The 27,708-nt window shown below is 43.5% G+C and overlaps 1 protein-coding gene across 1 annotated transcript; it reads left to right on the top strand.

Moving 5' to 3' along the window:
- Positions 1–5,776: 5,776 nt before the first annotated feature.
- On the top strand, positions 5,777–27,425 carry MAL2 (mal, T cell differentiation protein 2). Its single transcript, XM_064476877.1, has 4 exons — positions 5,777–5,923; positions 18,609–18,779; positions 23,542–23,697; positions 25,068–27,425. The coding sequence occupies exons 1-4, from the start codon at positions 5,792–5,794 to the stop codon at positions 25,137–25,139; spliced, it is 531 nt and encodes a 176-aa protein (XP_064332947.1). The 5' UTR covers positions 5,777–5,791; the 3' UTR covers positions 25,140–27,425.
- Positions 27,426–27,708: the final 283 nt, after the last annotated feature.

The following is a 27,708-nucleotide window of genomic DNA, read 5'->3' as shown; positions in this document are numbered from 1 at the left end:
TTGATTCCTGGGATTGTTCCTCTGCTCATTTGGAACGCTTCTTCCCTCAATTCAGATTAGTTACCTCCATGTGCTGATAAGCACTTACCTGAAGATTTAAGGGACCCTCTCCTGAACCCTAAGCTTTCTCTGCATGCAACTCTCCTCTCCCGTATGCTGAGAACTCTCGATCCCTTTGCCCCCCTCAAATTCCCAGCTTCAGCACCTGAACTCATGGAGATAGCTGCCCTTCACAAGCGTCTCCCTTCTCCTGTGCTCTGAAAACTCTCTCTGAGCTGAGAAAATCAGAGGGCTCATGTCATTTCTTTCCCATCTCCATGGGCTCACTGTCCTTTGCATGGCCTGATATGCACTATCTGAAAACCAGTGTCTCACATATTTTGTCTGGGATTTAGCTGTTTCAGCCACGAAGGGAAATCCAGTCCTGGTTATTCTATTTGGGGCGGAAGTCAAGTGGTGTTGTTTTTGATGATAAAGGAAACTTGCATATATTCACAGAGGAAGATAGATCGAGTATAAAGTGTAAATTGAAAATGGAAGACAGAGAAGGAAAAATTAATGGGTTAATTTCCTAAAGGAAGTACAAAGTGGGGATAATGAAAAGCTGAGATGGGGCTCAACTTTGGATAGAGGAAAAAAATCACTCCTCACAAAACAGGAAGACAGGAGAAGAATGATGGTGATGAAGCTGAGAAATTGAGATGCAGGGTTCACTTGGTCAGCTGGTATTTCTTGAGCTCCTATTATGTAATGTGAATAAATGTCAGCTATTTCCTGCAATGTGGGAGAGACGATGGAGGAGGGAGAGAGTGAAGTGTGAGTCCCAGCCCCACTCGCCCAAATCACTCTCTTGTCAAATCTTCATTCCTGAGCTTTCCATATGCTTGATAGAAGTGAGGAGTGGGGGCCTCATTACTTGGTGCCTCCACTGGACTTTTCAGTATAATATCCTGTTACATGACAAGGGATCTGAGACAAGTGAAAATACAATATCAATTTAGTGAAGCGAGTGTTCTGTGTGGAATGAGCAATCAGGTAGGGGAAACACACTGGGTGGCAGTGGACCCTACAGAATCTTCAATAGCCAGAAAACTGCTGCCATAAAAAACCGCCCTTATGGAACCCTCCTACACTGCTGGTGGGAATGTAATTTGGTGCAACCACTATGGAAAACAGTATGGAGATTCCTTAAAAAACTAAAAATAGACTTAGCAAATGATCCTGCAATCCCACCCCTGTGCATATATTCAGAGAAAACTCTAATTCAAAAAGAAACATGGTGCCCAGTGTTCACAGCAGCACTACTTACAGTAGCCAAGATTTGGAAGCAACCTAAATGTCCATTGACAGATGAGTGGATAAAGAAGATGTAGTGTGTACACACACACACACACACACACACACACACACACTGCAATACTACTCAGCCATAAAAAAGAATTAAAATAATACCATTTGCAGCAACATGGATGGACTCAGAGATTATCATATTAAGTGAATAAGTCAGAAAGAGAAAGACAAATATGTCACTTATACACTTATACATGGAATCTAAAAAAATGACACAAATGAACTGATTTACAAAACAGAAGCAGATTCACAGACATAGAAAACAAGCTAACAGTTACTGGGAGAAAAGGATGGGAGGGATAAATTGGGAGTTTGGGGACTTGAAGATACTAACTACTACGTGTAAAAAAGATAACAAAGTCCTACTGTATAGCATAGGGAACTATACTAAATACCCTGCAATAACCTATCATGAAAAAAATGAAAAGGAACATACACACACACACACACACACACATATATATATATATATATATCTGAATCACTATGCTGTACACCAGAAATTAACACAACATTGCAAGTTGACAATACTTCAATTTAAAAAAAAAGAAAAAATGAATTACCCTTATGGCCTAAAGGAATTATCCAGAAAATAGCTATGGGTTAGAGGAGTGGTTAAAAAAAGAAAAAAAGGATGTTCCATTAGAGGGAAAATAATGTATAAAAATTTGGAGGCAGGAGAGTTATTGGAACTGTAGATGGATTCACAGGACTAGTGGAGGTCAGAAAGCTCATCAGAAGCTACACCCCAGAAACACCTTGAATGCATTATGGAGTGACTGAAATGGATCCTGACAACAGTAGATAATTCTAGAGGAGTTTTAAGTAAAGGTGTGACTGCAATCAATTTTGTATTTAGAAATCATTCTAATAGCAGTGTAGAAAATATGAGAGAGGGGAAACAAGACTGTTAGAGTACTCATTGTGAGAAGGGAAGCATCCTGAGCTAGAGTGAGAACATGGGGATGGAGAGAAGTGGGTGTACCCTGGAGAATAAGATGGGAGAGCGAGCTGCCAGAATTATAACTGGGTAAACATGTGACTACCAAGGGAAACACCCAGATGTTTATCTTGGATAACTGGATTGATGGTCTTGTTTTTGGTGAAGCAAGTCTTACTGGTTAGATATCCTAAAATCCCTTGTAAAGTAAGATAAAGTAGGGAAGGTTGGCATGGTTTAGATTTGCTTTCATACACCGAACATATTGTCTACTTGTGCCAAGCACAAAGATGGGGAAAGTGAAAGAAGCTATGGGATAATAAGTGAGAGAAATAGTGGGGAGGGGTGGTGGAAGACATTGACACCTCCAAATCCCTAAGGCCCTGTCTAGGTTAGATACCATGAATTAGTAATGGAAATAAAGGTCTTGATTATGACATTTTTCAGCACCCCTAGGCAGTGTGAGAGTGGAATCAGAGAGCAGATGCAGGTGGTGGGTTGAACCCACACTGCAGAATATGAGACAGTGTGGATACATTTGTAGTAAAGTCCAAAATGTGAGGCAATATCTGGGACTGATACAAACATCTGTAAAATGCCTGGCCATGAGCACAGGCTGGATGGGGAAGCCAGAAAAGGCAGAATGGAGTCAGTGAGAGAATTAGGAGGGAGTGAAAGGCTGGAGGCCAATGGACTGAGAAATGAAGAAGAGTTAGATGGATAGGAGATGTTAGTACTCAAGGGAATAGCAGTGATGAAATTCCAAGTAATGAGGTGGGTCCAGATGTGATCAACTCACTGTAGGTAGCAAGTGGTCATAAGGCAAAACTGTCGAAAGTGTCATGAGTATGAATGATGCCATTCTAAAAAGTGGGAGGAAGTCTGTGAGCAAGGTAAAAGTCAAGCTGAAGGTCAGGAAACCATGGAAACAGGATGGGGAAAGAGCAGAAAAGTGAAACTGTGAAGAGCTCATGGTCCATAGTGTGGAGACAGAAATATGGGGCAGGGTTGGGATTTTTTTCTTTCTTTGACTCCAGAGCTGTTGCCTTCATTAGAAGGAAACTGGTATTATCAAGAGTAAACAGGTTTTGGTAGTGACCACAAGAGGGAAAACCCATTCTAGGGAGGAATTCACTTTCAAACAAATAATATGTTACAGTAATAGAAGACGCCTCAATGACGAGTTCCTTTCATCCCGCTGGTCATTGCAGAAGCATGCAGAAGAGGGAAAGAGGTGCAGTCAGGGTTGGTTGGGGACACACGGTACAGCAAGGACGGTGCTGGAAGGGCTACAGTGGAAAGCTCTCCCCTTGGTGGCAATTTTTTAAACAAGCACAACTGAGGCTCTTCTGACTATTAACACTTCTGGAAACTTCAGTCATTTTAAGCACATTCACCGAAATTTGGGGGGGTCCATTACTGTGGCTGAGCATCTTCACAATGAACACTTCACGATGAGTTCTTCCATTTGAATGTTAAGTATTTATTGAGAACTATCCCTGACAATCGGGGTCTGAGCACAGAGAGAGTTTTCAATGATCAAACAAATAAAATTTCCTATTAAATAAATACCACACATTAGATATCAGGAAGTTACTGCCAAGACATGGAAACAACCTAATGTCCATTATCCAGATGCCTGGGTAAAGAAGTTGTGGTATATTTATACAATGGAATACTACTCAGCCAAAAAAAAAGAATAAAATAATGCCATTGGCAGCAACATGGATGGACCGGAAGATTGTCATTTTTAGTGAAGTATGCCAGAAAGAGAAAGAAAAATGCCATATGATATCACTTATATGTGCAATCTAAAAAAAGACAAATGAGCTTATTTGAAAAACAGAAACAGGCTCACAGACATAGAAAACAAACTTATGGTTACCTGGGGGAGAAGGGAGTGGGAAGGGATAAACCGGGAATTTGAGATTTGCAGATACTAACTACTGTACATAAAATAGGTAAACAAGGTCCTACAGTATAGCACAGGGAATTATATTCAATATAATATGAAAAGGAAGATACAGACATGTATAACTGAATCACTATGCTGTACACTAGAAATTAACACATTGTAAACTGACTATACTTCAATAAAAATAAATATTAAAAAATGTCAGGAAGTGATGACTTTAAGAGGTGGAGAAGATAGGAGATATATTCAAAAGGTTTCACCCACACCCTGTTTTGTGGTTTCTACCCTGATGCTGCCACCACACCTGTGAGTTTCACTTATTAAAATAATAAAGAGGTAGAATGACTAAAATCTGCTGACCAATGCAAGGGCTAAACCTGACAGACAAGATCAGTATTCAATTTGGAGAATGTCTGATGATGTTACCTAATAGTTATTCCAACCTGATCTACATGTGTATGCTGCTGTGTGTGGTTTCATTTATCTTCAGCTGATCTTTGAGAAAATTAATCTCATCTTCTTTCACTTATAAAATATTGACATTAAAAATAAATATAAAATGGGACTTATTGGGGGCAGGGAATCCAAACCATACACAGCACCTTTTCTAAAAAAGAATCTTTTTAAGTGTTTCAAAGACAACAATTTATAGGTTTCAGACAGGTGTAATCAAAAAGCGAAATTTTGTGTGGAAAATATAACCTATGTAACACCATGTACATGATGTGTGCGTGTGTGAAAATTAGAAAAATAGCAGTCATCATATCAGCTACCATTTAGGGAGCGCTTATTACGTGCTAAACTCCTTCCATGTTCTATCTTGTTATTCGCACACCCACTCCGGGTAGATAACCTCAGCCCCGTTTCACAGACGAGCACGCCACTGGCGCGCAAAGCAGCTGGTTACCTGCCCGGCATTCACTGCCCATAGTTGTTGGAGCTGAGCCATCTGCCTCCAACACGCGACACTGTCCTTAGTGGTGTTTTAAAAATCCCACGAGAGTCTCATCTAAAGCTGATCCACTCCACTTTTTAGGTGTGACTGATGACCTTAATTCTACTTTCTGAGTCACAGCTCCAAGACCTGTCTTGCAGTTAAATTGAGGAAAGTGGGGTAGGGGAGCTGCGACAGTTGGGGGTGGACAGGTGGAAGAGAACAGGTGAAAAGTAAGAGGAGGGATAAAAGGAACAAAGGAACAAATAAAGAGCAGGGCAGGGAGGGCCCGGGCGTCGAGACGCTCCAGGAGCGCTGGGCGCTGACAGGTAAAGGGGGTCAGGTGAGAGAGCAGGAAAGACCCGACCAGGTGGCAGCGGCACCTGTGCACGTGACCCGCGCTGGCGCCGGGGTGGAGGCGCACTCACCTGGGCCCACGTGACGGGGCGGGGCTCCGCCAAGCCGAGCGCAGCTCGGCCACGCCCCCCTCCCGCGCCGCGCGCCCGGACCCGGTGGACCCGAGCGGCGGCTGCGGCTGCGGCGGCGGCGGCGGGAACCCGGGCGGCGGAGGCGGGCGGAGGGAGGCGGCGGCGGCGGCGGCGGCGGCGGCGCGCGGAGACGCGGCAGCAGTAGCGGCAGCGGCAGCGGCAGCATGTCGGCCGGCGGAGGGCCAGTCCCGCCGCCCCCGAATCCCGCCGTGTCCTTCCCGTCGCCGCGAGTCACCCTGCCGGCCGGCCCCGACATCCTGCGGACCTACTCGGGCGCCTTCGTCTGCCTGGAGATTGTAAGTGGGGCCGCCTGGACGAGGTCGCGCCCCAGGTAGCATCCTGGCCCCTCGGGCTGTCTCCCACAGCGCGGACCCCCGGCTCTTTGGCCCCCCCCTGCGACGTGGCCTTCTGGTCGCCCCTCCCGGGGTCCTCTCGATGCCCAGCGCAGCCGGAACCCGGGCGGCGGGACCGCCGCCGCGGCCCTCTCCCTGGCACCTGTTACGCTGGCACCTGCTCCTCCGCTCGCGACAGAAATGGCCCCGGAAGAGCGAGCAGGCGGCCCCGCGGGGCCGAGGATTGGGGACTTTGAGAAGAGACGGGTGTTTGAACTTGGGGGTGCCGTCAGAGACCCCCGGCGGCTTGGCCAGGGCCCGCGCTGGGCTGGAGCCAGAGCCGGCGCTCTCGGCCTCGCCTGTTGCTACCTGCCATTTTGTTGGGTGGTGCAAGGTGTAGGGGACGCCTGGGTGCCCGGGAGGCCGCCAGGATGTGGAGAGCGGGGGCTGGAGGTACCAGGAAGAAGAGGAGGACGGCTAAAGACTTGGGCGGTGTTTTTCCCCCCATTGCTGTTATGAGCGCCCTTTGGATTGGGGAGAGGAGCAGGGCTCAGGGGCAGGACAGGGAAAAGGTGAAGCACGAACGGTGCCCTTGGCAGTTTCTAATCGAGTGGGCGTGAGAATGCTAGGGGAAAGGTACACACGTAGCTGTCAAGTTCCTGGGTGCATGGCCTTCTGCCTTCCCCGTCTACCTTTGCTACTCCAAACCTCCGCTCACTTTTTGGGCCTAGGTGACCGCTGGGTCACCTGGCCTGTCGTGCAACCTTTTGGGGCTATACAGACTTGAACTTTTTAAAAAGGAGTTTTATGGCGTTGGAAGGTTTTGAAGCTCGCTGGGGAAAATGTGCAAATATAAATTGGGCAACCTGAGGTTGCATCATGCCCTGAGAATGGCAAATACAGAGTGAAACGTTCGCGAGTCAGTGCCTTTCCTGCAGGCTGGTTTTGTTTGCTCGGCTTGGAATTGTCGTATTGTTCCCCTCACCCACCTCCTTTGAGTTTGCATAACCTGGATTTGGGTCGCTTCGGTTTCACATTTGTGCTTGTGGGGCTGGAACGCCTTGTGAGCGTTGGTTTTCTTCCCTATTATGCTAAGGCACTCGAAGTTAAGTTTAGCTCAGATTTGAATCTGAGAAAGGAGACAAGTGAGTTTACAGGCTATGACATCAGTAATTGGATCAGGACTGCGAGGCTAGAAGAGGCTGGTTGGAGTGTGAGCCCAGCTCAGAAGCATCTGAATGCTTCGGATGAGGCACAAGCATCTGTGTGAGGAAAGGAGAGGGTGGCCTTTTGGGCGGGTGCCCTGCTCACAGAGGGAGAAACGTTGAGAGCAGTAAAGGCTGGGAAGAAGTGTTTTCTGGGTTCCGGGCGCCTTTAGTTCCGTATTCCTCAAACTCCAATTGTTTGCATACCTCTGTCAGAAGTTTTTACCATATCCACCTGTTCTAAGATTTACAGATTGTGCACTTAAATGCATTCAGTTTCTAAACTTCAGTACCTTACCTTAGTCTTCTCCTAAGCAGTAAAAACATGAATTCTCAAATTTGATATGCTGGTTATACTTTTCTAATATTTATTCAAATAGATACATATGTATTTATGTATGTATGTATATATGAAGATATGTGACATACATCTATGTATCTATATGTGAAGAAGGCTTATCAACGTGCCATCAGGTCAGATACCATCTCAGGGACCACCTGTGGTCATGTGACAGTTTTGGAAGCTCTACCTAAATCTGAGGGGAAAAAGTGGAAGGTGATTTTTTTTCTATTTCCTCCCTCCCACCCCCATATCTCTATTTATCTATCCCAGGGGTCACTTCTCAACTCTTGCTATACTTAATTATTTGGGCAGCTTTTAAAAATACTGTCTCGATCCCAGACTAATTAAATCAGGATCTCTGGGGGTGCACCCAGAGTTTGTTAGTTTTTTTTTAAAGCATCCCAGGAGGTTCTAAGGTACAGTCGTGACTGGGAACCACCGAGGGAGGCCTTCCTGGGCTCTGTGGACAAGTCAGCTCTCTCTCTCTTCTAGGAGTTCTGCCACTCCCCATTCTAGGGGAGACCCCAGTCTCACAGATGTATCCAGTCCGTTCCTCTTGTCTTTGCATTTCTTCTGGCCTCTTAGCCCCCAAACACGCCTAGCACCCTTATCTGGATAGAACAGCATCATTTCCAAAAGCCATTTCAGTTTACTTTTCACATTTTATGGCCACAATTCCTGGCAGGTTTAAATCTTAGGCCTCCATTACCTCTATTGAGTGGCAACTTTCCTCTTCCCCAACCCACTCCCCCAAAATAAAAGGACCAAAATATTCCAATGAAACCAGTGACCTTAGAGAAGCAAGAAACCACACAGGAGCCAAACTAGAGCTCCTGTCCCTGAGAAGGCCCTCATCCTTCTGCACCACTTAGAGCTGTTGGATCATATGCTTTAAGAGAGCAGAGACGGAGGCCACCTTGTACCCTTGTCTCTACCCAGAACGTCCACACTGAGCAGATGCGGAGACACGAGCGAAGCAAACACTTTTGAAGCACGTTTGGTCCCTGCTTTCTTAATTGCCGTCTAATTTTCTGAACTCTTTACATTATTCAGTCTCCCATGGTTCTTCTTCAGAAATTTCTCACCCTATAAACATGAGAATTCACCAGAAGCAGTTCTAAACTCAAGGTGATCTCCTTCCTGGGGACCCCTTATTTTGGCCTCTGCCAGCGTTTCTGAATATGTCCAGACTCCTTAATTTTGACTTTCTCCTGGGTCCACTTGTCTTTGTGATTTCTTTGTGTATATCCTATTGCCATTTAAAACTGAACGCATTAAAACTGCATCTGATGAAGATGGACTGGGCTGTCAATAGTTGACTAAGCTAATGAAGCCACGATCTCAAGAGTTCTTCTCTCACACTGATCAGCAGCTTTGCTCAAAGATTTAAATCTCGGTTCTCCTTACTGTACCACGTTCATAATCTCTCAAGTGTAGGACATTTGTTAGGGAGACAATTCAAAAGGTACAAATAGTGCCAGCCTCAAAGCACCAGGTATGAACCGATTTATAGCACTGGCTTCCTAGGTAGAGACTATTGCAACTTCACACTCGTGGTGTGGTTTTTTGAGATTCCTACATACCTAAGTTGTCTGCCCTTTGGTTTTTGCATTCAGCTATACTTACCAAGGTGTGCTGGCCACGAAGAATTTAATACTAAGTTAGATTTGCAAAGTGGAGCCTTTTAGTGTAAGATGGAAAACATCACCGTCAAAAGTTATCACTTTCAGAATCTTTCAGTATGTCCTGAATTAATGTTTTCTAAATCATTCATCAGGTGTTTATGGAATAGCTATTGTGTGCAAGACACCCACCTGGGAAGAAAGATGTTTAGACCCTGCCTCACCTGAAAGAGTTTATAACCTCGTTGAGGGGATATGCACAAAAGTTACTGCCATTCAGGGAAGAAAGACGCAACTATGGAAAGTGAACTACAGCTGAAGCATTTTCCAGGCAGGTCTGTCTATAAGAAAATGACATTGGAGCATCTGTGCTATTGGGCTGAACAAGCTATTTCAGGTCCTCGTCCTCAATGGGCTTGTTATGTATAATGCACAAGAAGATCAGAACTAACAGTAATAGACATGGGAAAGAATCAAGGTCATTATTGAATTCAGTGTGTTTCATGGTTTCAGGGTTTAGGAAACCGTCTACATTCCCCAAGATATTCCTTCACATTTCTCTTTATGGGAGTTAGTCTAGGACTCTCATTCACATGCTTCTAACTACAGTATTTTGGATGCCACAGTAATTTTCATTGATTCAGCAAATAGTTAAGAACTTGCTATGCATCAGGCCTTATTTTATGCCCTGGGAATAGGGTAATTAATGTAGCGCCTGCCCTTAAAATAAATTCCTGTACAGTGAAGTATAAAGCCAAGAAAGAATTACAGTGCTGCGTTTGAAGTGATAAAATTAGCTTATGAAAAGTATTACTGAAAAACAGGGTAGTGTCCATCTGGCCACTAGGGAGGCGGGACAGGCAGCTCTAAGGGGTTGATGACACTTGAGTTTAGCTTGAAATGATGAGTAGGGGTTCAATAAACAGGAAACGTGGGAAAGAGAATTCCAGGTAGAAACAAGGGCACGTGCAAACGCCAGGGACAAGAAAGACCAGGGCATGAATGTTCTGGCAGTCATTGGCCTATGTATGTGTGTGTTTTATATGACTCACGGGAAGGTGGCAAGAGGAGGAAAAAGGACTTCGAGGTGTGTTTGCTGAGAAATGATAGGCCGGGGCGTAGCATTTATTCTGTCTGAGATAGGGAACTGCTGAGGGACAAGGATAAACTTGATCAGACTGGTGGTTTAGACGTCTTGGAGTAGTGAAGTCGGGTTATAAAGCAGAGGGGTGGGAGGCAGGGAGGTCAGCTATAGGGCTGCTTGCAGGAGTTTGGCTGAGGGGTGATGAGGACCAGAAGCAGGACAAAGGGCAGAAGCAGAAAAGACGAGATCCAGACAGGATTTTAGAAGGTCGGCCGAGTATGTAAGCTTGACATGGCCTGAAATGCCCTTAGACCAAACTTAAATAGAAGATGTAACACGGAAGAATTATGCCAGAAAAACAAAATGTTGATGAAAGGATGATGGGGAGGGAGGGGCTGTGGAGCAGACATGTGCAGTCATGCAGATAAATCAATGGAAAGGATTTCAGGTTATTTTCAACCCACAGCTTTGACGGTAGATGGACTAACACGTAAACATTAAGCTGTATAGAGTTTTCTCTTCTTGCCCAGAAAATAGATTTTGGTCACAGAGGGGCGTTGTGCGTCTGTAGTAGTGAACAAGGGCTGTCCTTGGGTATGTTTCCCTGCTTTAAAGGGGTTTTCATTCTATAAGTAAGATTTTTTTTCCCTTAGCTCCTGGGTTAAAAATCTCCATCCATGTGCAAAGAGTCTTTAAAACTTCATAAGGGGAAAAAACCAAAATGATACCCCTGCCAAAGATTATTTTCAGCAGTCGTTTGCCCTGACCGGCAGCCCCGTAAGAGATATGAAGAACTGAAATATGGAAAACTTTAAACCAAGTTGCTGAAAACCTTGACCTCAAACCCCAAAGGAAAAGGTTAAGGAGAGGAGATTTGTCTTGTGGAGCCCGATAGAAATGTTGTACCTGGTGGCAGGAGCCGTGGACGGGGCATATCTGTGTTGATACCACCAAGTAGGAAAGACTGTGTGATGACGGGGACGGGAACCAGGCTGGCGGACCCAATCTCACGCACGTGCAATGCTTAACAGACGCTGTGTGATTGTTCTGTAGGTCAGAGGGAACAGTGTGTGAAAATATTCTAGAGAAACTGACTGGAGTGGAGAAGGGCAGCTTTGGTGTGTCCCTCGTAAGTCCTGCCCAACTCTTAACATGCCGGGATGCTTCTCCAGGCGTTTATAGTTTGACCTGAATTTCCTGTGTCCTGTTTTACATGAAAAGGGCCATGCCCTTTCATAGTCACCATAGATGACATTCCTAACTTTTGTATAATAGCTTTCAGAAGGAGGGAGGTGAAAAAAAAGAAAAGAGGTGATGACTTGTACAGTCCTTGCTGATGAAGCACTGGCATGCATGCACTTTTTTAACCCAACTGGTTACCTACAAACATGAAAAGAGGATTTTAAGAATCAAGGGACATTATGAATAAAAATAAAAAGGGGCCGGAACACACTCCTTTCCTGTAATAAGTGCTTTCCACTTTAGGGTTAGTATCCGCTATTGAAGAAGCTGAAGTGGAAGTTTGGGTCAGATGGGCAAGGAAAAAGTATAATTCTTTATAACATCCTCAAACATATTTTGAAAGCTTTCATATGTAAATCTAAACAGCAAAACTTCCTTTGCATCAGTATATTTTGTATATGGGCCTTTTCTGTACATGTCATTTCTCCTTACGTCCTAGAATTTGTCTTGTTTTCTTTTGCTGATTAAAACCAAACCAAAAAAACCAAAAAAACAAAAAAACAAAAAACAAAAAAAACCACCTTGACAGCATGTGCCCCTAATTCAGAAATGTACCAGGGCTAGTCCAGAGCCGTTTGGCTGGAAATCAGCGTGGTGAGAAGGCAGATGGGACTGATGGAGGAGAGCCGGGGGGGTGGGGGGGGGCAGGCACAAGATGAGCACTACCCTGATCACAGGTTCCAGAGGCAACTGTGGTCGAGTAGGTAGAGTGAACAAGTTTGGGGCCCAACGGAAGAAGAATTGAAAAGAAGATGGACAAAGGTGTCGTGAACTAGCTTTCAAAAGGTGCCAGCTTCCCCATAACTTTCCACTCTAGTCTCCTAAGATCTTGTACTAGGTGGTGGGTGTTGTCAGTAATAACTTGGAAAATGAGAAGTACGTGTTCCTGCTTCTCTAGTCTTCATGCCTATTTTTGAACACCCACCATGTACCAAGGATGAGCCAGGCTCCAGACAGCCGTGTGTCCCTAGCATCTCAAGCTGCACTTCTGAAGTATTTTCTTCTAGAGCCACTGATCTCACACACTGGTGAGTTTAATTTCAAGGAGAAGGCAATTGAGCATCTTCTGTACAGAATGCTGACCTGGGTTCTGAGCATACAGAGATTTTAAGGCAGTGTTGCCAACTCTGACCTCATAATCCCGTGGGCAAAACAGGCATGTGAACCCATGATTTCAAGCCAGTTGTTGTAAGCACTACAGAGGATACATGAACCAGTAACCATGGAAGCACCAAGAGATAGCACCTAGCCAGAAACATCTTTCTGGAAGACATGGTACTGGAGTTTAGTTATCTGGCAAAAATTCTGATGACAGCATGCTAGGCAGAAGCATGGACCAGTATAATGGACTCCGTGCAGGGGATGAGGGACAGAGGCTGGCATGCAGAGAGAGAGAAAGGAGCATCACAGGGGGGATGGTGAGCCTGGAGAGGCAGGCAGCAGTGTTCACCAGTGCTGTACCCACTGGACTGCAGTCACGTTGTAAATGAGCTTACAGTTTTATGGACCACCCTGTAAACACATCAGTCACCTATTGTATCTGTTGACTGAAGTATGTTCTCACTTAAAAACATCCTTTGGAATACAAGTTGTATATAAAATGGAGTTGTAAGTAGGTAATCTATTCACTAGGAGATAAATAGTCTGAACATATGAAACAATCTTTAACCATATTCTTTCATTTGCAGGTGCCCAGTAAGTCAGCATCCATTAAAATAGGAGAGATTATCAAGAAGTTAAGGTATTCTGAACTTTTGAAGAACCACAAACCCCTTTGTGATTCTGATGGACATGGTAGATTGTGCCCTCAGAAAATATATGCATTTATATATCAATTTGATATAATTTTGGAGAATCAACCCCATCTCCGCCCCAAGCCAATCCATGGCGAAATGATAGAAACCCCATTCTAGAATTAACTGTAAACTTTGATGAAGACAAAGTAGCACCCTGTTAAGGGCCTAAGCTCTGGAAGTCAATTGCCAGGTTCAAATCCCTAGTCTAACATTTATCAACTGTATAACTTAGAGCAAGTTATTAGTGGCTCTCTACCTCAGTCAACTTATCTGTAGAATGGGAATAATAATAGTAATTATCTCTCAGTGTTTGTGAGGATTAAATTGGTACAAATAAAACCCTTAGAACAGTGCCTGGAACACAAGGGCTTGATAAATGCTGGCTAATATTTCTGTTATCCTGATTGGCTTCAACCTTTTGCTCAAACTAACTCTAGAAGGCAGACTGGGAGACTCTTCTCTTCCTCTAGGCTTACTGGTTCGTTCATCCTCACTGATATAAAGTGATGAAACGCGCAACATGTAAATAGTAGGAGAACCGGAAAGAGAGGATTGTATCATATACAGAAAGTTCTAAATAGTGAACTATTCTCCTTAGAGCCAATCTCACCAGCCCTTTATATCTCCAGCTTTCCCTGTTCTCACTCCAAACATTGGCTGAAAACAGGTCAGAGTAGGAACTGGCCTGTTTACTTGGTGAATTGTAAGAGTATACTAAGATGAGGTGTCAAATTGGCTTGGAAATTACTTGCTATGATGTCGGAGGGCACATTTAAAAGCAGGCTATTAGGAAATAGGTGACATTTGAAAAGAAAAAGGGTGTTTACAAAAGGGATTCTTTGGGGACACAGGAAGACCATCCAAGTAGGAGACAGGTGGAGGAGTCTGTGATCCACGCGTGCAGCCAGCCCTGCTTACCGGCTGCCATGGTTTCCCGCGGGGTTCTGGGTCTTGGCCAGTCCACAGTTTCTAGCGAAAACATGCCTTAGCTCCAACTCTGACGGTTCAGTTTGGTGTGCTGTGTGGACCACTGCTCCCATGGTTTTCTTATGGGAAGGCTTCAGCCAAGTCACACCCTCCTGGCCTGCAGGAGTCAGACTGCAGTGGTGAGTGGACGGTCAGCCACCAAGGAGACCCGTGGGCTCAGGAATGGGTAGCAACGTGATCACTGCAACTCAGGGTATATTTGAGCCCTGGAGGTGTGTGCCAGGCACAACGGTGTTTGAGCTCCGTTACTGAGGGTCCCTGAGTCGCAGGGGAAGCCTGAAGTCTCCTGGAAGAAATGTGTGCCTTTGCGTTACCTGCAAGTCGGATTGTCTTTTTGTCAGAGCTCGTAACTCAAAGTCGTGAGCCTTGTCTTAGTTCCTGAAAAAAATTTCAAGAGGTGGAGCATTTGGGAGTTTTGTGTGTAATCATCAGACTTTTAAGGACACCAGAGAGCTGTGGAAGGCCGTGACAGACAAGGGGTCAGAATGGGGGTTCAGATCTGCGTTGCAAACACCCCGGGTGAGCAGGCATTCCACCTTCTGCAGAGGAGTTGCTACAAAACTTTATCAACTGTTCTCCCTCGGATTTTAACTATTTTTGTGCTCAGCTTTTCACCTCTAAAAACAAGGCTCCCTCCACAGTCACTTCTACTGAACAGGGGTGCGGGTCATTACAACATGTCTGGTAAATACTCTGAGCTTACTCGCATCCAGAATTAGGTGAAGGGTGTATGCTAAGCATTGGTAATGTTATTAAAAGCTCAATTTTTAAAGTTGGAGCCAGATAGGAAACCTCAGGAGAAAAGGTAGCTTATCATGAAGTAAGGAGAAGTAACTGTTTCTCCCTTGGGACCCATTCATCGACGGGACAGTCCTGCAGTGAGGAGGGCAGGTCTCCAGAGTGGGCTGAATTCTGTTCCCTGGCCCGTCCTCTATCTCCAAAGCTACTGTGGTGAGCAGGGCTTGTATCTGGACTTCACAGAATCTCTTATCTAATTATGTAGTGTGTGTGTGTGTGTGTGTGTGTGTGTGTGTGTGTTTATGTAAAGGGGAAGCATTCACACACCTTCCTGCCTCCCCTACCCCATATCCAGCGACACATACACCACAGATGGGGAGATGAATCTGTCTTATTACCGTACACACATTTAGTTCCCTTTCCAAGCCTTTGAGGTCTGGGAAGGGCTGTAGTTTTGATAAGACAAGAACAGTTCCTCTCTCCCGTTTCATACTAGCATCGGCTGTCATATCCCTCGTCTGCCTTGAAAGCCTGCTTCAAAGTCTGCGTCCCCTGCCCACCTTCTAGATCCTCCCCTTCCACTTCTTCTCCCCGCTCCCAGGCTCCCCGAACACACTGTGCTGAGCTCTTTTTATAGCGCTCACCACAATCTGCTCCTGAGTCAGATTTGATGGTGTCTGTTTCTCCCTTATTTAGAGCTCCTGGAAACAGAACCTTGCTCCACTCCCCCCACCCACCTTGGTGTCCTTCTGCAGTGCCTGGCAGCAGATTTGAGGCTGGCCAGTTTGAAGTCCAGTCCAGGTTTATTACATGTTATGTTTAATTCCAAGGGATCTTATAGCCTCTTCTTCTGAGGCGTCAAATTATCCCAATCTCTATGTCATATAATTACGCTTCTCCATCTGAGTCTACCTGTCCCTAATAAACAGTGGTCAGTTGTTCATACTGGCCCCGACAGCCTCAGTGAATGATTCTTGAATATTATTAACAGATATTTAATAATGATGTATATTTCTTAAGCAGTATTTAAAGTAACTTTTAAGATTATTCAAAGGTTATTTGTGGTGAGAGAGTAAGAAAAGTCTACCAAGAAGAAAAGGCTGAGAAAAAAAGGAAAAAAAACAGATAATCTTATCACCTTCAAGTATGTATTAAACTGTATGAAAGAGTAGAGAATCTTTTACCAGGAACATCGATTCTTTTGTAGCTACTAATAAAGTTGTGGTTAAATTTTGTAATATGCATTAATATTCATGATTTAGATTTACTTCATACAGCTTTCTCAGTTGATTGTTAATTTTTGATTTGGAATTAAGACTTGAGATATACCACCACTGTTATCAATTTACTAGACTGGTATTTTCATTATTATTGGTCAGCTGATAATTTATTACGCTTTCTAAAATATTTTTCAAATGAATTTATGACTGGGCTTTTTCTTAGAAACTGAAATTAATACTTGTATTTTTAACTTTTAGGGACTTGTGCAATTTGGATATTATCCAGATACTTAAGAAGCAAGATACATCTGATTATTGGTTTTTAATATTTGGCGCTCCAACTGTTCTCATATGGGAACTAAGAGTTCATTTGTTCACTAAGCAAATATATGAGAGCCTTCTACATGCCAGATGTACCTGCTTCTATGATATTACCTGGGGAGGGGATTGATTCCCACTTGCCTGGAGGTGTCTCCAGGACAAGTGTGTAACCGAGGCTTTTGTGTTGCCCAGTGTAGCACAGTGCCTGAGTGAGAGCTTGGAGAGAATGATTATGTGGATGAATAAATGAGAAGGGATACAGAGAGTATAAGGCAGTGTGCAGGGGCTTTCAGTAACAATGTTTCTCATCAGTGTAATGCATCCACAGTAGGAAGCTTGCTCAGAGGGCTGAGCGGGGCCTGAGCATGGGGTGGAACTCAGGAAGGACCTTTTGGACGGTATACTACTATTCAGGATGATCTATCCGTGGGAGTTCCTCAGATACACATGGGGAGGGAATGAAATTCTGGGCCAGTGTGTATCAGGCCACTCAGGTGTGAAAGAGCTTGATCTTTGGAGTCTTAATGTTTTTCCATATAATGTAAGATGTGAGGGGCTTTGTGGCAAGAGACAAGTCTGGAAAAGAGAGATTAGCTTATAAAGGACCAGGAATGTGGCTGTTGGTAGATTCATAAAACTAACTGTCTTCACCCCCTGACCACTTCTGTGTTTTCCCACTCTCTTCTGGTTGCCCCAGCCATTTCCCTAATCTGCTTTTTCACTGTCTTGTCCCACATCTGATCAGTCACCAACCGCTATCACATCTACTTGGAAATCTCTCTGATGCACTCACTTCTCTGTGTCCTCAGCGCCCGGAGTCCAGTTTGCGCTCTGTTATTGTAATAGTCTCCTGTGTGGTCCCCCAGCCTCCCATCCTCTCCCCTCCAGCCCATTGTCATGTGCTAGCTGGAAGGAAACTTCTAAATATAAATCTGATCGGGTTCGTTCCTGCTCGGGGTGATCTGTGGCCTCTCATTGCCCTTGGGTGATGTTCATCTCCTTGACCTGCCCTTCAGGACCCTCAGCTCAGTCTCTGCTCGGACCTCTGACCTTTCTCCGTGTGGCACCTGTCACGCGAGCTCTGCTCTTCAGCTCTGCCAGGCTGTCTGTTGGCCCCACCGCCTCAGATCATCTCAAGACTGCCCCCTCTGCCCTGGAACAGCCTTCTTGCCCTCCGCCACTCCCCCTAGCCCTGTCCCTTAGGTTGTTGCTTGTAGGGAGTATTTCCTGACTTTTCAGACCTGGATTTAGAGCACTCACTGTGTGGGCTTCCAGTGTCCAGTATCTGCCCAGTCGTGACATGTGTGAAGCAGCATTTCAGTCACTCGCTTAATTTTCTCTTTCCTATAAGAGACTGAATTCTGTGACGGCTGAGACCACTGTTCACCATTTTATTCCTAGCAGCCAGCACAGTGCCTGACGGTAGGTATTTACTGAAAATTAGATCCGAAGCACCTAGCCCCACGCCCAGCACATAGGAGTATCAGTAAAAGATGGAAGGTTTTGTTGTCTGCTATCATGCACAACAGTTACAGCTATTCTGTATATAGGTGCTAATCTCACCTGTGCAAGTGGGTCATGATGGGGACAGAAACATGGCCATGAAGCGTGACAACTTAGCAAGTTATGGCCGATCTTTGCTGCTAACCTGTCTGTGACGCGGTGAGAGCAGGAGCAGTGTATGGTGGATTGCAGAGTGACAATGAGAGGAAGTGGAGAGCCAGCAGAGCTCAATTTGTACTGGTGGTTGGCTGAGAAGGAAAATCCTTAGGGCAGCAGTTAGAGAGGCAGGGGGAAGTCTTTTTAGCTAGTGAAAGAAGGCAGGGCCTGCTCATGGACTAAGGACGAGAGTCCAGCAGGAAGGCAGGTGCAGAAGCGGGTGTGGAGTCAGCCCAGGAGGGGACCGAGAGTGGCCGCACTGGCTTACTCCTGCGAGAAGGCGCCGGAGTCACGACGGAGAAGACGGGACGGCGGGATGGCGGGAACCCAGGCCGGGCCGGGCTGGGGAGGAGCAGAGGCGGCGGTGGGGCTCATCCAGGCATGTTCAGTTCTGCTGCCCAAACCTATGGCCGTCTTTCTTTCTGCCTTCAGGTATTCGGGGGGCTCGTGTGGATCTTGGTCGCCTCCTCCAACGTCCCTCTACCTCTCCTGCAAGGATGGGTCATGTTCGTGTCCGTGACGGCTTTCGTCTGTTCCCTCCTCTTCCTGGGCGTGTTCCTGTCTGGCGTGGTGACTCAGATCAATGCCAACTGGAACTTCCTGGTAGGAGATTTTTAAGTCTCTTTCAGGAAAATGTGAGAAACAGAAATCTCTCATTCTGTGCCGAAATGCCCGACCCCCTGTTCTGTCCGCTGCCGCCGGCGGGAGAGAAGAGGTCCGCGCGCAGGTACCAGTACGCGGCCGCGTGGCCGGCCTCGCCGGGCAGCCGGGGCCCAGGGCGGGCAGCCCCTGTGTGGACGGAGCGGAGCAGCCTCTCCGTTGTCCTTCACGAGTCAGACGACCTTTCCACAAAGACTGTTTTATTCCATAAGACAAATGAATGGCATTACAGTTATTGAACTATCGAACAGATGCCTTTGGGAGATGGATGCTGTGACATAGATCCTGAAGTTTTCCATCAATTCCTGCTTCAGATATTAAGTGTTTTTATGCTTTTCAGAAAACAAGGAGCTCTATATTCTCGCTCTCTAAATACTTAGTAAAGAAAAGGGGACATTCTGCACTCATTTTCAATGCCTGTGTTAGATTAGCAAGAACTGATAAGTTTTAAGAAATGAATTTGCCATCAACACAGATTTTATAATTGTGACGCCATGAAATTGGGTCAACTTACTTTCCCTTTTACCTGTATAATATAGGGAGCATCTTTCATGCTGGTGGTTAGTCCTCCTCTGGGACTGTCTCAGAGAGGCCTGTGGAGCACGTGTGCCAGTCTGTGGTGGACAGCCGTCATTAGGTTTCCTTCACACGTTGGTGGTTAGAAACTTAAATCAGACCTTTTTCAGTCAGGCTTTATGTATGTTCCTTTCAAGTGTGGTAGCATTCTATTCAGCCGCAAGGAAAATATTTGTTCTTGTCTGATTTACAGAGCATATCAGGAACCATCATCCCAAATGTGATAGGCAGTGACGCCTAGTGAGTGTGGCTGCCCATTCGATCAGCCCGGGGCAAATGGCGTGGGTCAGTGTGATGCTCGGGAGGAGGTGCGGTGCAGTGGCTATAACCGTGCACAGGCCTTGAGAATAGTCAGGTGTGCTTGGTAACCATGTAGCCTTGGGCAGAATATTGACCCTCCTTTCCTTTCTTTCTCTGCCCAAGGGTAATAGTAATGCCAACCTCACTGGATGCTGTTAAGGAATAATGGAGTCCATGTATTATAACGTGCTTAACTTTGTGCCTGATTTGTAGAAAGGGATCAGTAATCATCATAATACCTTAAACATGCTGAGGCTTGCAGTTTGAAACTTTGAAACTCTTTCCATTTCTTAGGTTGCTGATACAATGTGTTTCTACATTTTTGCCTTGATTTCTCATTAACAGTGAGAAAATATTTCTAATAGTTGAAGTGATGAAGATGAAAGATTCCCTGTTTAAGTTATAAATAGATACTTAATCTCTTCTTGCTAAATGCCTGACTTTCTCATAATAAAGTGTGAATGAATCAGTCCATCCCTAATGTTGGTAAAGTGCACCAGATTCTCTTAGTACCAGGCTTGAAGATGGTATCCGGCCAGTATGTACCAGTAGTGCAGCCCTCCTGGTGCTTTGGTCCCCGTTAATACATAATCGTGTCCCCAGCCTCCTGCCTCTTCCTAAGAGCTGTGCTCCCCATCACCCTGGCTCTTTCTTTGGGACCTTCCTGGACCACCTAACAGCCCAGTACCTAAAGAGTCAATATGTGTAGCAGTGCGTCTCCAGGATCCTGCCATGCTCGGCATTCTTTCTGATTGGTTGATGTGCATGCCTTACCTATGTTTAAATGTTTTTCCAGTGTCACTCCTGCGTTCATTAGACATAGGTCCATATCATCCTTTTTCCTTTTGCTTACCTTGAGTCTTATCTTTGGTACTGAGGAGAAAACCTTATTAATTTATTAGGTTTTCTAAATTTGTGTTTCCTCCCAGCTTGTAGCATCATACCTGATGTTCAGACATGAAAACGTAAGAGATTTGGGGGTTTCTTTGGGGGCGAGGGGAAGGTTAACATAAACCACTTCATGAAAAGGACAATTGAAATTGGAAAGTCCTACTGGGGTGTTCTATAGGTCACCTGCAAAGTTTATCTTATGGTTTTCTGGCTGGAGCAGTCCACTTTTCCTGAGGGAAAAAATGGTGATAGCAAAACACAGGACACAGTCCAGTGGTTGTTACTGCATGGTCTCCTCATATGGAGGACATACTTTCGAAGAGCCGTCTCCTGCCTTCAAGGAATTTCCTTTATGCTTACTGTAGTATTTAGAAAGGGCTCCTTATTTTTTGCCTCTTCTTTTGTGATTTTCTACACACTGAGTCATTTTTTGACCACGTGGTTGCTTCTGATAGGTTTTGTAATATATCTTGCACACTCTCAGCCAGGATGATTTTTGAGCCATGAATATCATGGAGTTGTCACCAGATGGTAGCAATTCTTAATTGCTGCATTCTGGAATTGTTAGACATTAATTGCCCAAAAAAATCATCGTTTCTCCCACGATAACAGTTTAATGTCTTCTGTATGTCATGCATGAAAGGAAGGAAGAGTACATTTTGATAAAGAATTTATTTTCTAGATGTATTTGTTGTGGGATATTAACTACAATATGTATAACTTCTAGTTTTATTGATCATGAGATTAAATTAACATTCATGTCTGATGTCTTCAGTATTTTTTCCCAAGCTTTTTTTTTTTGTCTTTTCTTTTTACTTCCCTCTCTCCCCCCAGGCTTTCTAGCTTTGGTGTGAGTGGTGAAATAAAAATATAATATGTAATAACATGTACTAAAAACTTGCCCTCTTTGAATTTGAGGAAAGAAGCAGATTCTGATTTTGAGATGGTTTTTCTTTATTGTTTTTGTATGGAGAGGCAATAATACCATTTCACCTAACTTTAAACAAGAGATGCCATGTTTGTTTTTGTTTTTCTGAGAGGTGGAGTATTAAGGAAAGATATATGTTAGAAAAATAAAAGATACAAAAAAAAAAAAAAAAGAGTCATGTCCAGTTAAATATGATGCTCTTCATTCCCCCAAAAGTGTAGCTGGCACATGTGTGATCATTTGCAAAGTATGGACATCACTTAACATTGTTAACATCCTGCGCTATGTTTTCTGTCCACCCGTTGATTCACTTATTGGACCTTATGGAAAATTATTGTTGTCCCCATTTTTACAAATGAGAAAACTAAAGCTCAAAGTAGCTATTATCCCTTTTTCATGCTGCCATTGTATAAAGCAGGATTCCCCCTATATACAGAGTAGCTTTAAAAAAAAAAAAAAAAACTTGTTAGTGAAAGCCTGACCTTGAACTGGGAAGCAAAACATGGGCTCAAGATAATGTGGGAGATAGCCACTTGTGGCAGAAAAAAATTCAAGCTATTCTTGAGCTGAGTTTACTAGAGGTCAAGATGAGTGAGCCACATTCTGGGCTGTCTGGGTGTTGGGAAGACTGACAGAAAAGCAGGAGTATGTGAAGGAGACTCAGAAATGGATGGGGTCATCTGCTAATGGGGAGGTGCCAAGGGCTTTGGGCAGGTGGTTCCAAAGTGTGGTCCCTGCCCGGCAGCACCAGCAGCACCTGGGAACTTGTTAGGAATGCAGATTCTCAGGCTCCACCCAGACATACAGTCAGAAACGCTGGGGTTGGGGCTGAGCAGTCTGTGTATTAACAAGCTTTCCAGGTGCTTTTGATACATGCCAGCCCTTGAGAACCTCTGGCTTAGAATAAATAACTCACATTGTCTAAAACAATGAGTAAAATTGGTGGAAGACCTTTGTGCACACACCCTTAATTCTAGGCATAATAACAATTCCTCTGGACAGTTTTACTTGCTGAATGGGCATTTATGAAGGCCATGCAGTGTTCTTTTTTTATGTAAATTACTGTATCAATAACAGACAGTTCGAGAGAGAGGAAGGAACATGGACTTTGGAAGCAGATAGACCTCTGTGGGTTTGAGTTCTCCCTTCAAAAGTTCATCTTTTTGTGGCTTTGAGACAATCACTTAACTTTAAAAAAAAAGAGAGAGAGAAAGAAGAAATCACTTGTTTGCAAAATGGAGGTAATGGGTGGCAGTTGTAAGGGTGAATAACGATGAATGTCAAGTACCTGGTATAGGAGCTGTTAGCAAAATACACAGCAGTGTGTTGTTGGTATATTAACTCAGGTAAGATGATGTGAATTCTCTGTGTGTCATGTTAGTGCCAGCAACAGATGAAATAACTTAATAACAATTGAGATTTGTATGAAAAGTTCCTCTACTTTTTGTAGAAGTATATGATACATTATTTGTTCTATTCTTTAGCATACGGGAGATATGGTATTGGATTCAGTGATTTCGTAGGTCTTCTGTATCCTTCAGTGTAAGGGATGACAGTCTAATGGATGAAAATAATAATTGCTCAAAAACAAAATACTCAATTATAAAATGTGTATATTATTATATAACTACATAATATACAACGATAGTACAGTTATTATATAATAACTCTAACAAGATGTAGTTTAAATGCTATTTTACTTGGATTTTAAGGACAGGAAGTCTATGGAGCCTTAATCTAAACCGAAATCATATGTTTTATTAGAAAATTCAGTGTATCAGGAGGTTTGCCACTGTGCCAATTACAACAGGTCGGTTGATTTTCATTGGGATTCTAACAGCCCAGCGTTACTAAGGGAGCCAAAATAAATGGCAAATGTAGTTAAAGACTGTCTCATTAAATGTTCTCATTTTCCTGAACTTAAACTTCACTTCAAATAAGAAACAGAAAAAAAAAAAAAAAGCTTACTGTTTTTAATTGTGGATGTCTCTCTTTCTCATCCTCTTCCAGGATTTTGCTTACCACTTTACAGTGTTTGTCTTCTACTTTGGAGCCTTTTTACTGGAAGCAGCAGCCACGTCCCTGCACGACCTGCATTGTAATACGACCGTGGCTGTGCAGCCGCTCTTGAGTGATAACCAGTACAACATAAACGTAGCAGCCACAGTAAGCGTCTGATGAGTTTCCCCGCACTCCCTGCCCCCACATTGAGGTCGCCAAGAAACTCCTCGGGCAACAGTACTTTTCTTTAATAATAGCCATTAGCCTGAAACATATAATGGCTATTTATCTGTACAATAACCTTATGAGCAAAGTACTATTATTACCCCTAGGGCTATGGATGATGAAAATAACCAGGATGAGATTGACATTCATGTAAGATTATAGCCAGCCAGTGGAAGTGGTTAGCCTTGCACAACCAAGCTTACTCTGTGAAAAGAATTACTTGTGCTTTTTACCTCTTGTAACTTCAGCCATGGTTAGGAAGATTTGTTCTTCCCTTCCTCTGTAAGTGAAGCCACCTTAGTGAAGCGTTACGTGCTTCAAGCTCTGCCTTTCATCCAAACACTCCAATAGAAGTAAATCTTTAGTTTCTGAGTTTTAGTGACACTTAAATGTACAACCCATTCATTTGTGCCATTATATTGTGTCCCTCACTTTTCTTTTTATTTCAACATGACTTAGAGAGAGGGGAAAATTCCTCTGCACTAATAAGAGGTATCAAAAGTGGTCTTTCTCATTCAGCGAACAGTGTCTAGATCAGAGATGTATCAGAGAGACAGCCAGCAGAAGAAGGGTGGGGAAAATAGCAGAATGGTAATTACGCTGTGAAAGTGTTCTGTAGGTGAATGCAGTATTCCTTCTCAGAGCTATTGCTTCCTGCTAAAGGATCCCTGCACTACATCATAATATTTAATTGCTTTTGTAGTTTTCTATGGATTATAAACCCCAAAAGACTGAGGACAGTACCTGTCATTTGCCTGTGTGTGCCAAATCTGCAGATGTACACACAAGTAGTGCTAAAGAAACCCTTGTTGAATACGAAGAACAGTAATTCAGAGCTAAGTGCAGACTTGAGGACTATCTCCCACACCAACCTGATGACACATTTCTGTGGGTTTTCTCTGTTCAACTCTAGAGTCACTTTCCATTGTCGCAGAAATGACTTGACACATCATCAAGTCCTGAGAGTTGCACTTTGCTTGGCTGTGAAATCACTGTCTGAACAGACATCTCATCATGAGGTTTTGAATACGTTAGGGGATTCACTGATACTTAACAAGTGAGTCCAGTATGTGAACAAATGTTCAACCAAAGATGGGTCTACAGATGAGAAAATTATTAGGGGCTAGAATGTTTAAGAGAAGGGTTAATGATCTGAGGAGATAAAATCATCAGAAAAGAGATGAATATAAACCATTTTCAATAGCTGATGAAGTATCTTTAGGTAGGTTGGTCAGTCTTCAGACAGCTGTTTCTTAGGACAACTGTTTTCTTATAAATCTAATGTGAATTTTTGTCTCTTTTTTTCTTAGATTTTTGCCTTTGTGACGACAGCTTGTTATGGTTGCAGTTTGGGTCTGGCTTTACGAAGATGGCGACCATAACACTCCTGAGACACTGAAAATTCTGTGTGTTAGTTTCATTTGTGTGCTTTTTATGTCTGATCAACTTGGATACCATTTTGTCCAGATGGGACAACGTTCCAAAAGTAATTTGTTTAGTCTATGTAGAGGATCTAAGTATAAGTTTTGGTTCATCTCATGGGTGGAATTTTTTTATGATGATGTTAAACCGAGAAACGGCCTTTAGTTTTATCTCTCTCTCTTTCTCTCTCTCTCTTTTTTTTTCTTCTTATTTTAAAGAAAATTTCCCTTTACCTCCATCAAATACACAGATATTGTTCATGGAAAAAAGGGTATCTCTTGTGTTTAGTGGCTCAGTCACCTGAACCTTATTGTTAATAGGTAACTCAAACTCCCTAAGAAAAACTCATTTCGAGTAGGCTTCCCACTGAACTCTGTTTTAGTGTGAAACAGAGATTAGCACTCTTTTTATCTAAAGGTCCAGATGGGAAATATTTTAGGTTTTGTGGGCCAGGCAGTCTTCGTCACAACTACTCAGCTCTGCTGTTGCTACATGAAAACAGCCACAGACAGTACAGAAATGGGTGAGGGCAGCTGTGTTCCAATAAAGCTTTATTTACAGAAACAGGCAGTAGGCTGGATTTGGCCCATGGGCTGCAGGCTATAGTTTGCTGACCTCTGGTGTAAAACCTCAGCTATGTGTTCTCTATTTTATTGAACTGATCCTGAAAGGTATAAAGCCAATTAGACAAGCCACATAATATTTAGCCTCGTTATGCAATAATCACATTGTCTTTGGGATAATGGTCAAACACTTACCCTGGAAAGGTCATATAGCTTTTGAAGCTAATTCAAGCAGCATCTTGGGTACGGGAAAAAGTAATTTATGACGTGAACCCTAGATGCTTAATCAACCCTAAGGGTTTTCTAACAACTGAGCAGAATTCTCATCTGGCATTCTTAAAGCGAGAGCCCCAGAGACCACTAACCACTCCTGGAATCAGTGTCTAGTGCCTGATGTCTTGCTTCGGGTTCATTTATGCTTCAGAATGCAGCTCCTTGTCCTGTGCATGAATATACGAATACTTGTGTGTAGATATGTGAGGCTTTACCAAATAGGAGCTCTCTGAAGAGTGCACTTTTTCCTTCTAATCCTTTTACATGACTTCCTGAGTTAAATTTGAATGGAGTATATGAAATATAACTTAAAGGTGTAGGTCTTCACATGTTTCCAGAATAGTCTATGTTGTTTTGCATTGGTGACAAATAACACGGAATCGGTTTTAAAATAACAGCCATCACAAAAGCTGTCTCTGGCTGAATAGCACAGAAAAGTATTTTAACCCCCTGCCCCGAGACCCTGGTTGTGAAAAGGTGCCAAAATGGCTTGAAGAGGAGAACCAGTTAGAGTTAGTCCCCACCACCTCCCCCCACACTATACAAACAAGATACTTATCTCTTGCCCCGAAAGGGCTACCTCTGGGTAAAGTGGGCTTTGGGTTATTTTATACTTTCAACCCTTTGCTTTTTGGCTGAATCATCCCCTACAAGTGCCATGTGTAAACTGGACCGTTAGATTTCATGCAGCATAGAACAATCCTGAATGAGTGGCATGATCAATGCTCAGTGAACAAATGACGGTTATGTACTAATCCCCTAGAAAGAAGAATCTTATTAGGGTGTGGTTTGTGATGTTATTATAAAGATAAAAGACATGTTTAATATGTGGAGAAGACGTGTTTAATACGCGGCAGGAGGAAACCAGTCTTAGGACGGGACACTGATGTTGTAGCTTTTCTATGATATCCAACTTCCTTGGTTTTTCTAGCTCCACCCCACACACTTACACCTGTGTTATGAATTGTATTTTACAACGTCATAAATGTGCCATAGGGGTACGTAGTTCATCCTGGCTGGAATTGTTAGTCAGTCTGCTAGATTTAGTTGTGAGATTTTATTTTTGTTTCTGAGGTGTAACAGGTCTATGCTTCGTGGCTTTAAATGAAATGATTTCACGAAACTGCTTTGGTGGCACTTTTGTAAATGGATTGCTTCTAGATCATTAAGAACCAAGCCCCAAACTCATCTAACTGTGAATACTTAGAATTGTAGATGAATTGCGATCTAGATTTGTGAGCTGACTGACAAAACACTTGAACAAAAATGATGGCATTGGAGAATTTCTGGGTATACCTTAGCCATAAAAATGAGAAAGTGTTGGCTGGTTTTAAAATCTGGTAACTCCGTGATGAAAATAAATTTATTTTATAAGTGTTATGACTCTAATAAAGTATTCATTTGATAATCTTTTGGGGTCATCTATTTTTTTTAATGCAATTCACTTGGAAATTCAGTTAAAGGTTTGATATAATCTTGACAGATTTGGAGCTTCTAGACTCATAATATATAAAAGAACTCTGCTTTAAACATTTCTGTGTAAAAGATGGTTTCTCAGTAAATGCCAATAAATCTTTTTTCTTTGATGAGGTCCAAGAGGTAAGTCTTTGGAAGTAATATTATAAAAGAAGTTTAAATTATACTCTATTTTATTTTTTAAAAACATTTATATAGGCTTAATATATGCCAAGCA

Source organism: Camelus dromedarius, chromosome 20, assembly GCF_036321535.1.
Source record: "Camelus dromedarius isolate mCamDro1 chromosome 20, mCamDro1.pat, whole genome shotgun sequence".
Lineage (NCBI taxonomy): Eukaryota > Metazoa > Chordata > Mammalia > Artiodactyla > Camelidae > Camelus > Camelus dromedarius.
Note: the sequence above shows the minus strand (reverse complement) of the source record. Positions and strands in the feature narration are given on the sequence as shown.